Here is a 14,234-nt window from a genome sequence, read left to right on the forward strand (position 1 = left end):
GCCGACGGAGGACGCAGATGGGACGATACGCGCTCGATGCGAGAATGACGAAAAGGGAGAGCGCGTCTGAGATGCTGGGAGCTGTGCCCTATTGCGTCGATGGAACCAGAGATGGTCTTGATGTGCGAGGCTTCACGATCGCGAAGGAGCTTGGTCGGGCGGATGTCGGGAATTGACTTGTCGTGACGTTGCTGGTAAAATAAATTTCTTCAGCCTCTGATAGCACTGGGAGTCTTTCTGGGGGGGAGCACGGGCCTCTGCCTTTCAGTGGTGCACAGCAGGGGGGGGGGGAGACTCCAGACAAGGACAGCTAACAGAGAGAGAGGGCACCAGCAGCCTGGTCGCTGACACTCGCATCGCTTCCATTGCCTACGACCCGAATCCTCCCTCATCTCGCTCCACTGTGCTGGTGCACGTGATATCGGCACGCATACCCGACAAATAGCCAAGGGGTGGAGACGGCATGACCCCACCATCGGACCTAGGTTCGTCTGGGCAATTGGGTGATGCACAGAGGGAGCGAGAGAGAGAGAGAAAGAGAAAGAGGGAAAGAGACATCTGAGGTCACCTTGACAGCACTGCACTGGAGTCCACTAGCCCTACAAACTGATCTTCTTTGCGATCTTCTATCCAGACCGAGACAACGTAGCATCCCTCTAAGAGCTTTCACGAGAAGGCGGGCAATCCTTTGGAGCACTGGACGAGCAACAGTGGTTCTGCGGGAACGCATCCAGCCAAGTGCTCTCCCGTAGCCGAGAGACCGTTGACATACTCACGATAACCGACGGCGGGTTAAAGCGGGACATCGATATCAAGTTACCAACTCAAAACATAATACCTCAAGCGGTCTGACCAACGCTACGTATACTTGCCTGGATACTTTGGCCAGTCAGGCATACGTCTCTCATCGTTTGCTGTCGCCGCCGCACCCAAATGACCGGATTCGCGCCAGCATCTTGAGCTTGAGCAACTTCCATCGCTCCGCATCTCACACCGCAACGCCACTTCACAGTGAGCCTGTCTTGCTTCACTACTCCAAAGTATTGCTGCATGGAATAGAACCTCAATCGAGCAGAGGAAGGGAAGAAGAAGGACCAGATCTCGGGCGACGACAAGACTGACACAAAGGAGAGGTTGACTGCAAATCACCAAATATGGATACACTTCTGTGAGTGAAGGCCCTTTCCTTGGTACTTCCACGGCCCAACGGCAATCTTTCATATCACCCCGTCATTCCCTCTTCTTGTTGAGACGATTGCTTGCACCCTTCAAATCAGGAGTCACCTTTAAAAGCCATGCACTTCTCGTCCCCCTGCAACTACTGGCAGGTGCAAGTGCCAGGTCATGAGCATGGGCCCCCAATGTCGTTCTGCAATTTGGTGAATCACAACCCAGCACCTGGTCTTGCAAACCTAACATCTTTCCGTAACCTGGCGGGCCGGCACACCCTATTCGGACGTCTCATTGTCAACACTGGTCCACGGATCCTGTAATATTTCTTGCAACCTATCCCTTGAGCGCATCCTAAAAATCCCCTGCCCTGCCCCCTCTCTGCCAACCCTTGCAACCGCACCAGATCACCCTTCATATCAAGCATCACATTGCCCTGAGCCATGCATCCCCGCCCTGAGCTCTGCTTTGACGGCACATCGGCTGCTATCGAAGACGACGACGAGCATCAAGATCATCCTGAGGAAGCCAACACTACTGACCCTCGAGACAGCACTGCCGAAATTGCGGCCAACGCCCCACGATATCGCCGCAAGAGCTCGACTTTCATCGATGGCATTCACGATGTACCTGAAGACCAGGATATGGCGCCGGCCCAGCTCTACAGCACCATGTCTGGACGACTCTTCCACTCGGGCCGCATCGCCATTGTAATGGTGGGCCTGCCAGCACGCGGCAAAACGTATGCCCCCCTATCAGTCATCTGGTCACGTTTACTAACAGAAGCAGGCATATTTGCGTCTCCCTGGCACGATATCTTGGATGGTGAGGACGTTCCTGTCGAAGCAGCTGGTGACTCGTATTGACGTAAGCAGGCTCGGTGTGAAGACTCGTATTTTCCATCTCGGCGACTATCGTCGGGCGACGGTCGGCGACGGTGGTGCTGTCCCTGAAGATTACTTCTTCCCCAACGCCTCACCGGCATCCGTCATCTTGCGGCAGAAGATTCTCAAGAAGTGTCGCGAGGACATCTACGCCTGGCTCAATCACGAGAACGGCCAAGTCGCTATTTACGACGCCGTCAACCCGACCGCTGGAGGTCGTCGCTCGCTGGCCAAGGAGTTTGCCAAGCATGACGTTCAGGTAAGAATGAACGCCAGCTGTTCCGTGGAGACAGAAGCTTAACCCAACTGCCAGACCTTGTTTATCGAGTCCTTCGTCGACGACGAATCCATCCTGCGGGACAATGCCCGAAACGTCAAGATCTCTTCTCCAGACGTAAGTCCTTATATTCCAACCTGAGCCCGATAACGCATGCTGACCCCTTGTAGTTTTCCGGCATGGATCCCGACGACGCCGCCGAGCTCTATTTGAAGCGCATTGACATGAAGATCCCCACCTTTGAGATCATGGAGGAGAAGGAACTGAACTACATCCGAATGATCAACGCCGGTCGCCGGTTCTTCTACAACAATCTCTCATTCAACTACCTGTCTCATCGCATCGTCTTCTACCTCACAAACTTGCACATCAAGTCACGCACCACCTTTTTCGCGCGAGCAGGTACCACAACCGAAGAGGACTCGTACAAAGCCGACGCACCGCTCTCCGAACAGGGCAAATCCTACGCCGCCAAAATGTCCGAGGTCCTCATCAAGCACCGCGAGCAAGAGCGGGCGGCTCTGGTCGAGAAACAGGGGGCCAACGTCCCCTTGCCACCCCTGACCGTTTGGACGTCGACTCGCCTTCGCACGGTGCAGACCTCGGACTACCTCAGGGACAAAGGCTACAAAGTCCGTCAGCGCTCGCAGATGAGCCAGATCAACCCCGGCGTGTGCGAGAAGATGGCTGAACGAGCCATCCGCACCATCTATCCGGAGGAGGTAGAGAAGCACGAACTGGACCCATATCATCACCGTTACCCCCGCGCAGAGGTAAGTGTCCCCTTGTCACCTGTTCATTCGATACTCTGTGACTAACCCATGTCTTAGTCCTACCACGACCTCGCCGTTCGCCTCGAGCCAATCATTCTCGAGCTCGAGCGCGAGCAGAATGACCTCCTCATCATCGCTCACGAGTCGGTCCTGCGCGTCCTCTACGCCTACCTCATGCACTGCTCCACAATGGACATTCCCTTCCTCAAGTTCCCGCGCGACGAGATCATCGAGATCATCCCAGCCGCCTACCAGAACGAGGCCAAGCGCATACACATCCCGGGTATCGACCCCAAGATCACCCCCGGCTCGCCAGAGGACATCCGGATCCCCGTCCCCGGCAGTATCCCCGGCTCCGGCACCGCCAGCGGCGCGCTGAGCCCCATGCCCGGTCTCTCGTCCCCCGCCGAGCCTGTGGAAAGGCCGATCGAGAAGGTTGTCAACTTGACCAAGGAGACTGTTGCCGACAAGGTGCATGATGAGGATTAAGCTGTTCAGTGCAGGTTTACACGGTGTCAAAGCTCGCATGGCAGGAACGAGTCTGAAGGTACAAGGCAAGACAAACATCAGCCTCTCAGATCTGCTCGGGTCTGCAATCGGGAAACACGCGTGTCACCAATCAACTGTTGGAGTTTTTGTTTCAAGATGAACAAGATAGGCTGATGATTTTCATGACAACCAAATGCTTTATTACGTCCAAAGGCCCGCTCTCCTCTCCTCGCTGAAGGCATGTTCGCCATGCATGACCGGCTGAATGCCTGTGGATAAAACGCGATAGTGGTATATGTTTCTGCGACGCCCTTCCCAAACTCCAACCGCTTTCTGCTCTCGTTGCCATAAATGGCCAAAAGGTGCCCCCATACTCGTCATCATGCCTCATCTCATCATGGTAGGGAACATGATGCTCTCAGGACCAAACCTGGACGTACGGTACACATGTTGGCTCTACATAAGAATGCACTCTCGCTCAGGCTGTACGCCCTTGACCTTGGATTTGCCGCGCTTGTGTCCGTGCTCGTGCCTGTGCTTCCTGGGCGTGGCCGTCACATCTGATTTGACGTCTGCCCGAGTATCTGGGTAGGAATCTGACTCAAACGACGGGCGTGGCAGATCTACCGATGGCCTGTCCGTCACCTCCGTCGGGCCGGCCTCGTTCGGTACGGGCGGCGCGCTGACAATGTGACCGATGGCATTGCCGTCTCGCAATATCTCCTTGCTTGGCCGCATGAAGCCGCCGAGGCGGCCCATCGTGAGGCTGATGCGCCCTTCGCCCGCCTGACTAGGGGGGCGACTCCTAGACTTGTTTGAGAACAAGGCAGCCGCACGTGAGAAGCGCTCACGCGTCGTCTCTTCGTTCGGCGTGACTGCCGGAGATGCGGTATCGGGCGTTCTGCCTGGCGTACCAATCACGGACTCCAGCGGAGTGATGCTCGTGCGCCGAGAGTCCTTGGAGTGTGGGTCCAAGTCTTCGATGCTGTCACGGCTGGGCCGCTCTATATCTGACGAGAATCGAATGCTCGGGGCCTGCGCTTTCGTCGCCTTCTCGAAGTAATCACCGCTGGAGGACCCAGTAGTTCCCATATGCCCGCTGTCAGCCAGGCTGGGATCTGTCGATGTGGCGATGCTTGCTTTCGAGTCGGCATAGGAAGGTGGTTCCGTTTCAGTCTCGTCCGCAGACACTACTTCCATCATAGGTACAATCTGGTAGAAGAGAAGATACGGCATCTCTTCCTTGATTGATTGTTTGATATCATCAACATACGTGACTCGGCTGTCGATATGGAGGTCGTCAAATTTAGCCCACTGCGCCTCCTCATAATCCGGGGGTGGATCGAGATCGTGTCTTCGGTTATCCGTGAGGAGCTTTGGCGCAACTCGGGAGAATGCAATGTAGTGGCCGCTATTCACAGACTCACCCCTATGGCAGACCACCGACTGCAGCACGAGCTTGTACTCCGTACTAAACCCATTCGGGTCCTCTTCTAGGTGCTTTTCGTCCGCTAGCATAAAGTGTGGCAGACGCAGACTGTCTGGGATATCGATGAATGTGTTGAGGCGTTGGGGGACCATTCTCTCGGAAAGGCCATAGCGCTTCAAGCAGATGCCGACTACTGGCCTTTGAGAGAATTTGACCGCCACATCCTGGTCATTCTGAGGCTCGCTATTTCCTGCAGAGTGCCAAGGAATCAGTCGAAAGAACTGCCACGCTGGAATAGTCACAGCCTTGACAACGGTCGAGCTCTTGCGTCGTGCCCTCTCGAGCAGGGAGGAGTTGTCCGTTTCTGCTGGCCGACCTTTTCCGTCCACAAGAACATGCTGAATCACGCTGGTGGAACGGTGTCTAGCGGCAGGTCTCGAAGATTCGGCCGTCTCTCCGTTGATCAAGCCATTGGCAGTCTCCGTCGGCCTCCTATCCAGTACTGGTGTAAATTCAACTGGGGAGACGACAACTGCTTTTGTAGGCGACTCGGTTTCCTCGTTCTGCGTCACGACTCTAATCGTATTAAGTCGAGACGTTGTCGGCCGTCTTGCGTCCCTCTTCTCCTCCTGGTTGCTGTCTCGGAGCACATCGACTTGCGTGTTGAAATATTCCTCTAAACAGTCCTCGAGACGAAGTCCCTTGCCCTCTGGATCTGGGGGTACAGCAAGATTGAGAAGACGTTCGTTGACTATCTTGTGGTCATCATCGTCGTTTTTGCCCTGGTGAAATAGGTCGACTTGTAGTTGTAGCAAGGGTAATTGCAAGGTTTCCGTGATGAAAGCAAATGCCTCGGATGTGTCCTGCTGCTCCAGTTCTTTGGCGTCTTGCCATCCGCACTCAGCGAGGCTGTCTTGTATAAGTTTCGTCTACCAAAGTCAGCTGAACTGTGGTTTTATTCGCGAAGGGTTCAACAAAACCTACCATGTCTGTGTAAATCAACTTGCCCGACCGCAGCATATTGACCCAGAGTCGCAAAAGCGTGACCAACTTCCGCCGCGGTTCGTCGGTGAATTCATGCTTGAGCATGCCTTCGTAAGCGTCCATCCGTGCGAACATGGAGAAGAGCAAAGAGTCCAGGTAACAGGTCACAGCCTCCCTGTTCTCGGCGCCGCTCATCTGCACATTAGGGTTGTATGGGTAGATCTTGCCAGCACTCGCATCGCTCTGCATCTGTATGAATTCGGCGGCTTTCCTGACATCACCAGCCGCATAATAGCTGTGGAGGACTTGGCGAATGTGATCGGGAGAAATGCTGTGTTTGGTATATTCGGGGTTGTCTTCGGCAAGGAGCTGCAATACGTCCTCAATCTGATGTGCTGTTAAGGTCTGCTGGGACATAGAGTGTGGCAAGGCGTCATTCGTACCTTAGCTTTATCCTCGTGGCTGCTGTTTATTTGGCGGGAGGCGTCGGACTTGAAGAGCGAGAAGAAGTTGTCGGCAGAGAGAGGGCGGTTCTTAAAGAGTGTGCTGTTAACAAGGAGCTCGAAGCGCTACCCGAGCGATTGAAGATCTCTTACCTTATGACCCGGCTCTGACGACTTGTTCCTGCGGTGAGAGCCATATTTGTCCTTCTCCCGATCCTTGACACTGAAGAGCCTCCTGCCCTTCATGACGGGAGGTGTTGTGGTTGCCGCAACGGGGTTGTAGCGATTTGTGAAGGAGGAAGGGTCGAGTTGTTGTCGTTGAAGGAGAGTTCACACAATTTCAGCACCTTCGCTGTCTCGGGAGGGGATTCCGCCTTTTCGAAGCAAACTCTAGAAAATGGGTGGCTTGCTGGTCGCTAGGAGTCTATTGAGATCTTGGACTGTCTTGTCTTGGATGTCGCTGCGGCGCGCTTTGGCGGGGTTGATGGGGGAGTTTAGGGATGTGACGTGGGACCAGCAGTTGTTGGGGGGGCAGGCACGGTGCGATACCAGGGTGCAAGTGTAGGGGTCGAAAGAAGGGGCAGGGGCCAGCCTTTAGTGGCAGGGGTGCACAAGCAACGGCTAAAGCAGGCACGCCACGGCGAATCCTTCCCTGGATTTGCGATCAACAGGATCCGCAACGAGCGCTGAATAAATGGCAAAGCCTGTCATCAGAGGTACGTCGTCCCATGCGCACATAGCAGACCATTTCTACGTATCCTGGGACATGGGCAGAACATGCTCATTGGTGATAATCACGATGCTGCCGCTACGCTATCGGCTTTTTGGGTGATCCTGAAGGGCATGATTGGAGATCGGCGTGATCTTCGACGACCGGGGCGGCAGCGACTGTGGTAGCCCCTGCCTCACCTGATGGACCTGGACCAAATGGCCAGGCGAACATGCGACAATGCCTTGAACGCCTGTTGACATCCCAGCCGGTTCAATTTTCGCGGCGAAGCTTACGAGTGGAGAGATCATGACACTACTGGGGAGGGCATTGGCAGAAAACGCGGATAATGTGACAGCCCTCGGGTTCGGGTTCGGGGGTGTTATTCGGGGCCTGACGGCTCTGGCGCGCCCGTTCGCATCAAGGCTCAGCGTTCTCCGCAAGAACCCTATAGTTCATTGACTAAAAGTTTAGGCAGCGCGAAAACGTCTATATGCAGCTGCCTACGATGTACGTGCCAGCTGATCTGGATGACGGGTCACACAGTTCCTACTGTTATGTAGAAGCCTGGAAACTGCTTGGCGAGGAAGGGGGCAACAGACTTGAGAATAACCAGGCTCACGCGTTTGCTCCATCCACACTTCTGATCCAGGTCCCCTTGGAACATTTGATAGGGCCCCTGTCGCTCGTTCTGGACAAACCCAAGCCAAGACAGAGAGGCCTTGGACCCTTCAACAGCCGACTCAGAGTTGCCTTGAGTGCAAGGTTTCCGGTCGAGTTTCAACCAGTCTGCCTCACACAGAATGCACTTCAGCCGCAGTATCGGGCCGCGAAGAAAGCCTTGGATGTCAAGAATAGCAAATCACATTATCTCAACCCGTACACGAGTGAAAGAGGGGGAATCCTTCGCTGGCCATTTCAATGAGATCTTGTCAACGCACCTCCGTGGACACCGGTTGACTAGACATTTCTCTGTCAGCGTAGGAGGAAGGTCAGCGTTCCTTGATTCCACATGCACGCTAGACCACCAAGATCTTCTCAGCCGATCGTCGAAAGTTCTGTATTCGGTCTGGCCGAAAGGTCACACATCCCCTAAGCCGGCCGCTGACAGACATGAGTCCACAAGAACAGCTACGTAATTGCGCAGCAGCCATTCGCGCCGTCATCCCAGGGACCAATGTTCCGTTTGCGAGGGTGTGGACTGATGGCCCCGCTGCTTGACACAGACCCACCTTAGGTAAGGCGCTTGGACAGGTTGCTGAATATGATTATCTAATGCTTGGATGAATCAAGCCGCTGGACATTAACATTGCGCCACCCATGTGTGGCTTGAGATCCGTGTCGTGAATTCGGGTCCATTGAATTTTCCAGCGTCGCGACACCCATGATCGTGACAACCACCAACACTTCGCGCGATTGACCATGGCCGCCACAATGCGAGATGGATCACGGCTAGCCCGTGCGGTCTGCACAAAGGGCTCATCGCTTTGGCTACCTACATCAGCATCATCAGCCACCCGACGATGGGCATCCTCCGAAACCTCCAAACCTGCCCCTGATCTGGCCGATCTCGAATCGAATTCCGGCTTTGCCATCCCTGGCCCCGATGAGGCCACTGTCAAGTCCTTCAACACGGCCAAGCGTGTAGAAGACAGGCCGCAGCAGCTTCCTGGAAAAAGGTGAGTCAATGGTGTACCGCTTTGTGGCCTCGACAATGCTAACCAGTCTCGAGATTCCAATACCATCCGCCCAAGTACGACCGTGGCCCCCTCCACCCCATCCAGTCGCCGCCTTGCACCGATCCTACAGCCCGCGACTTCGTTCCCGGGCCTTTCAACAACCCTCGTCTCAAGCAGACGTACGACTCGACGATCGCCTCCGACCTGCTGACGCTGGCGTACATACACAAGGTGCCCGGCACCGTCGTCACACCAAAGCCCGATCGCCTGCGTGAGTGGGACGATTCGTCTCCTTACAACATCAACCGACCGCGTCGTGGCCCCAGAGGTGCCGCGAACCTTGATCTTCTCGAGAAGAATATTACTTTCCGCAACATCCCCGAGATTAGCGCCGTCTCCGTCACCGCATTCATGCCTACTGCGGCCAAGTTGCCACAGGCGCTCCCAGTCATGCGATCCGCTGTCCAGGCCATCACCGGCAGCACTCCCACGACTGTGAAGATGAAGGACAGCGTTACGCAGTGGAAGGTCAAGGAAGGTGACCGTGTCGGTGTCAAGACAACAATTCACGGGCCTGCGGCGTTGGAATTTGTGGACAAGCTTGTCAACATTGTCCTGCCTAAGATCAAGGACTGGCCTGGAATCAAGGCCAGTACCGGAGACGGCAACGGAAACCTGGCGCTCGGTCTGCGACCCGATGATATGGCATGGTTCCCGGAGCTTGGGGTGAATTACGACATGTACCCAGCAAGAGTGAGTTGCCTGCGCACCGCACACCCCGAAATGCCGTTTGCTAACTGTCCGCACAGCTCCTCCCTGGTTGCCGTATCTTCATCCACACAACAGCCACGTCTGACAGGCATGCCCGCCTGCTGTTCCAGGCCCTTGGATTCCCCTGTTACGGAAAGGTCAAGGATTTTTAGGTACACCGCGATAGAGACCACCGGGTGGGCCTATCTACATTACCTTGCTGTACAACACGTAGACCTTTTGTACATGAATGTATCACCAAAGCATCAATGTCACATGGAAGCTGTGTAATCGCGTATGTATGTCTGTGGGGAATCTTGATCATAAAATTCTGGTGCTCTGGAAACGCAAGCCCAGCTCTTTTGCTATACCGTCAACGTGCCTCCCAAAACGCCGTCCATGCATGCATGCAAACCCAACCCAGTCCCGGCCTTCCTCACGCCTTGGCTTTCCCAACCCAGTCCCGGCCTTCCTCACGCCTTGGCTTTCGCCTTGAGGTCCTCCATGATCACATCCACGGCGTCCATGTTGTCGGCGTCCACCTTGTCTGGTGAGCCGCCCTGCTTGGCAAGCTCGGCGGTGCAGGCATCCATGGCGGGCTGGTAATTCCTGACGGCGGAGCTCAGCGCGTAGATGGCCTTTCTGCGGACGACCTCCTGCTCGCCTTCCTTTGTCGCCAGCGCGACGAGGCTCGGCACGCCACCCATGGCGAGGAGCCTCTCCTGGCTGGGCGCGTTGTTCTGCACGGCGGTGCCGACGCACCAGGCGGCCATGCGGCGGATCTCGGCCTCCTCGTGCGCGAGGCAGTCGAGGAGGGGCGTCCACAGGGAGAGGGCGGAGATGTTGTTGGCGTTATCGAGCGACTCGATGAGCTGCTCAAAGTTGTCAAAGGCGATGAGTTTCTGGTCGAGAGGCACATCGGCGCTGTGAATGGCGGCCATGGAGTCCTTCATGAGGTCGGCATCGCTGGGGCCACCGAAGAGGGCGGCCATGGCCTCGGGGTTGAGGCGAGGGGCCTCGCCGGGGGGCGCCTCGGCGCCTTCAGGAATGTCCTGGTTGGCGATGCTCCACTTGAGGAGATCGTTGAGGTTCCTGTCGCCCATGATGTATGTGTATGTGTGAGGTGATTTGTGATGAGAGCGGGTGGTGACTTGGCGTTGAGTGTCTCAATGAATAAGACGGAGGCAAGTTAAATTCTGACCACGTTCGAAAGTTTTGCTCTTGACAAGTCTTTTTTGATAAGGTCAGGTCTTTTGATTCTGATGGAGTTTCGAGTTGTGGTGTTCTACGCAAAACTCGACCTCACTCGCTGCCGTTCAAATGATTTTGCTTTTTTTCTTCGGCCTCCTCATCACCATGATTTGAGCCTGCCAGGATCCTGCCCGTTCTGGAATCTTCAAGAAGGCTTCTAGACAGAAAAGGACTAGCGCAGATCTCACGTGAAAGCCCTGGTCCCGGCGGAACGGCGGCCCAAGGTCCAAGAAGCTCTGACCATGTCATCAATTCCACTTGTCAACCGTTCGTTCAACATGATTTTCAGAAACTGCAGAGGTTACGAACAATCTTCTCTCCCCGGACGTGCTGAAGGACCTTGCGACGTCTGAACAGACCAACATGCACTGCACAAATGGTTCGCAGCTAGGTCGAGGCCATCCTCCGGTGGTCGGGCAGCGGGCTCGTGGGTGGTTGGTGAAGAACCCAGGATTCCCAGCTGCCCCACCATAAGATGAGTTGCCCCTCATTGCCGCTTTAGAGGAAATTGGACGCCCACCCCTTTGAAGCTCGACATGATCCCTGATGCAGCGCGGTTGGTGTCATTCCCGAAGTTGAAAGCCTCCTACGATTGAAACATTCTTATGGCACATGTAACAAGCCAATTGAAGGTTCGAACATCATATCTTCCCCTGGCTGGTGCGGTGCTCTTGGATTCTCAGCTCCGCCACAGACGAGGGGTAAAATCTGTTGAGGAGCAGGGGCTACAAGTCTCTCTCTTAGTAACCCTTTACACGCCGACACAGACAGATCCATCGAGTTGGCTCCCAGACACCAGGGGCCTCAAGAAGGCAACAAGCCGGGGCAGCGAGGTTGAAGCCTTGCTCCGTCTGCGGATGGATATGTTTAGCATAGTTAGTCGGCCGCGGGTCATTGAAAGGAAGCCTGCCCTGCATACGCAATCCACTCACGCGGCAGCTATAGGCATCCATTAAAGTCCGAAAGACCACGAGCAGGGTGCCTTGGCGAGGCGCGTTCAAGAGCGCAAGCGTGAAACAGCGTTGAACACAGGCGGTCGGATACTCGAATGCTCACGGGTGGCGTCATTGCTCGGGTTGATGAAAGGGTCCCCTTTCCACAAGTGCTGCCAGTACGCGTGTCTACTTTGCCATGCCAACACAGTGGTGTACGAGTCAACTACGTAGATCGTAGGCACGGGGGCAAAGTCCGGGGCAGCCGGGGTGGGTTGGTGCTTTCGTTGCTTATGCCACTCTCTGCGCTTTTGCGCCGTTGAGGGGTTTCTTGGATGAAGACTAAATGATAATGTTGCAACTCGATTATCCGATCCTGCTGATGTCGTGGTGAGATGGTGATGAAGCTCCAGATGCGTGGATACTCATTGGGTAGCATGACACCTGCATATAAGATAGGGCTGGCTGCCTTGGTGCGTGACGACATGCATAGTGATGTAGCGATACACCGGAAATATGTCATTGTGTGGTGCCTTGGGTAGGGTTGAGCATCGTGTGTGCAGGCAGTGGCTCCAAATGCTTGGCAATCACTCTTGTTGCCTTGGTCCCGTGATCACGATGTTTGATGTTCTCGACCTCAACTTCGGGGTCCTTATGGGTTTGATGGGCCGCGGGCCGCGAAGCACCTGCATCAGAACATGCCTGTCAGGTTCTAAACGTGCTGCCTGTCCGCCGCCCAGCCACCTCTAGAGCTGTGCCCCATGTGCGCGCGCCCCCCAATCCCCCCAAACACCCGGCAGGCCCAGGGCCAGGCCTCTAGATTCCTCGTCACCCACCTCACCTGCGCTCCAAACCCCCCAAAAGGTGGGGCGATACGTACCCAGGCATTCAGCCATCAGCCACAAACATGTTAAAGCAGCGAGCGTTCCCGATCGCCAGCAATTGCCCGCCCACAAGTCAGGTTTCCCAAGCACCTATCTCACATCCACGCTGGCATCGCCCCCCCCCCCCCCGGACCGTTCCCCACCCTGACCGGACCTCCTCAGAAGCAGCGACACCTTGTACCTTCCACTTCCACTTCGCACCTCGCTCTCGCACTTTCCCTTTTCCCCTCCGCCCAACCCAACTTGCCAACAAGCACAGGTGCGTCCCCATATACCAACCTTCCCACTTTAACATCACTTCCCATCGACTACCTCCCACCCCTCCGACTCCTCACCACCAGCTTCAGACGCTGTCGAAAACCATCTCGCTCTTACGATCCGTGAATCGCGCGAGCTAATTCCATCTCTTCCAGCTATCATTTGACCACCTCAAGTCCTCTCCCCACCGCTACATAATTCACAATGGAGGGTAGGTTATCCGTCATGATGCCCCAAAGCTTGTCCCATCGAGATGCTGTCCATATCATCTCTGAAGGACTCGATGCTCAAGCAGTACATATTGCTAACAACATCTTCCCGTTACAGAAGAAGTTGCTGCCCTCGTCATTGACAATGGGTTCGTCTAATCCCCCCCTTTTTTTCGCCCGCTGCTGTCGCCGGCTTCTCCGCCTTTGATGAGGGACCCGCCGCGATCCTTCATCACTCGACAACCACATACTGGCACAATGTCTCAACACATGGAGGGCCATGATAAGCAGAGGCAAGAAAAAGAAACACGGAGCTGACTTGACTGTAGTTCGGGTATGTGCAAGGCCGGTTTCGCCGGTGACGATGCGCCCCGTGCTGTCTTCCGTAAGTTCCCCTACCCAATTTCCCTAGACCGCAACTTTGGGTGCTGCGGGCAAAGCTCATCATGATCTTTGATGCTGACCATTTCAAGCTTCCATTGTCGGTCGCCCCCGTCACCATGGTATCATGATTGGTATGGGCCAGAAGGACTCCTACGTCGGTGATGAGGCACAGTCCAAGCGTGGTATCCTTACCCTCCGCTACCCCATCGAGCACGGTGTCGTCACCAACTGGGACGACATGGAGAAGATTTGGCACCACACCTTCTACAACGAGCTCCGTGTCGCTCCCGAGGAGCACCCCGTCCTGCTGACGGAGGCCCCCATCAACCCCAAGTCCAACCGTGAGAAGATGACCCAGATCGTCTTCGAGACCTTCAACGCCCCCGCCTTCTACGTCTCCATCCAGGCCGTCCTGTCCCTGTACGCCTCCGGTCGTACCACTGGTATCGTGCTTGACTCTGGTGACGGTGTCACCCACGTTGTCCCCATCTACGAGGGTTTCGCCCTGCCCCACGCCATTGCCCGTGTCGACATGGCTGGTCGCGACTTGACCGACTACCTCATGAAGATCCTGGCTGAGCGTGGCTACACCTTCTCCACCACTGCCGAGCGTGAAATCGTTCGTGACATCAAGGAGAAGCTCTGCTACGTTGCCCTCGACTTCGAGCAGGAGATCCAGACCGCCCCCCAGAGCTCCAGCCTGGAGAAGTCTTACGAGCTTCCTGGAAT

General features: G+C 55.5%; 5 protein-coding genes across 5 annotated transcripts; 3 read left to right on the forward strand and 2 right to left on the reverse strand.

The window, feature by feature from the left end:
• Positions 1-1,613: 1,613 nt before the first annotated feature.
• VDAG_08441 (6-phosphofructo-2-kinase/fructose-2,6-biphosphatase) lies at positions 1,614-3,807 on the forward strand (the record flags this gene model as incomplete). The annotated part of the gene is made up of 4 exons (XM_009660166.1): positions 1,614-1,886; positions 1,960-2,313; positions 2,502-3,104; positions 3,162-3,807. 4 exons carry the CDS (start codon positions 1,614-1,616, stop codon positions 3,591-3,593), a joined length of 1,662 nt encoding a protein of 553 aa, XP_009658461.1. The 3' UTR covers positions 3,594-3,807.
• A 242-nt stretch (positions 3,808-4,049) lies between these two features.
• VDAG_08442 (ubiquitin C-terminal hydrolase) lies at positions 4,050-6,695 on the reverse strand (the record flags this gene model as incomplete). The annotated part of the gene is made up of 4 exons (XM_009660167.1): positions 4,050-5,951; positions 6,007-6,393; positions 6,450-6,539; positions 6,603-6,695. 4 exons carry the CDS (start codon positions 6,693-6,695, stop codon positions 4,050-4,052), a joined length of 2,472 nt encoding a protein of 823 aa, XP_009658462.1.
• Positions 6,696-8,580: 1,885 nt separating this feature from the next.
• On the forward strand, positions 8,581-9,760 carry VDAG_08443 (54S ribosomal protein L7; the record flags this gene model as incomplete). Its single annotated transcript, XM_009660168.1, has 3 exons — positions 8,581-8,837; positions 8,891-9,590; positions 9,647-9,760. The coding sequence occupies 3 exons, from the start codon at positions 8,581-8,583 to the stop codon at positions 9,758-9,760; spliced, it is 1,071 nt and encodes a 356-aa protein (XP_009658463.1).
• A 300-nt stretch (positions 9,761-10,060) lies between these two features.
• Positions 10,061-10,690, reverse strand: VDAG_08444 (Hsp70 nucleotide exchange factor FES1; the record flags this gene model as incomplete). The annotated part of the gene is made up of 1 exon (XM_009660169.1): positions 10,061-10,690. One exon carries the CDS (start codon positions 10,688-10,690, stop codon positions 10,061-10,063), a length of 630 nt encoding a protein of 209 aa, XP_009658464.1.
• Positions 10,691-12,939: 2,249 nt separating this feature from the next.
• Positions 12,940-14,230, forward strand: VDAG_08445 (actin; the record flags this gene model as incomplete). Its single annotated transcript, XM_009660170.1, has 4 exons — positions 12,940-13,123; positions 13,240-13,270; positions 13,451-13,506; positions 13,595-14,230. Coding segments are annotated over exons 1-4 (729 nt in total), but the record flags the coding sequence as incomplete, so codon positions are not given.
• Positions 14,231-14,234: the final 4 nt, after the last annotated feature.

Source organism: Verticillium dahliae, genomic scaffold (genome assembly GCF_000150675.1).
Source record: "Verticillium dahliae VdLs.17 supercont1.20 genomic scaffold, whole genome shotgun sequence".
Classification (NCBI taxonomy): domain Eukaryota; kingdom Fungi; phylum Ascomycota; class Sordariomycetes; order Glomerellales; family Plectosphaerellaceae; genus Verticillium; species Verticillium dahliae.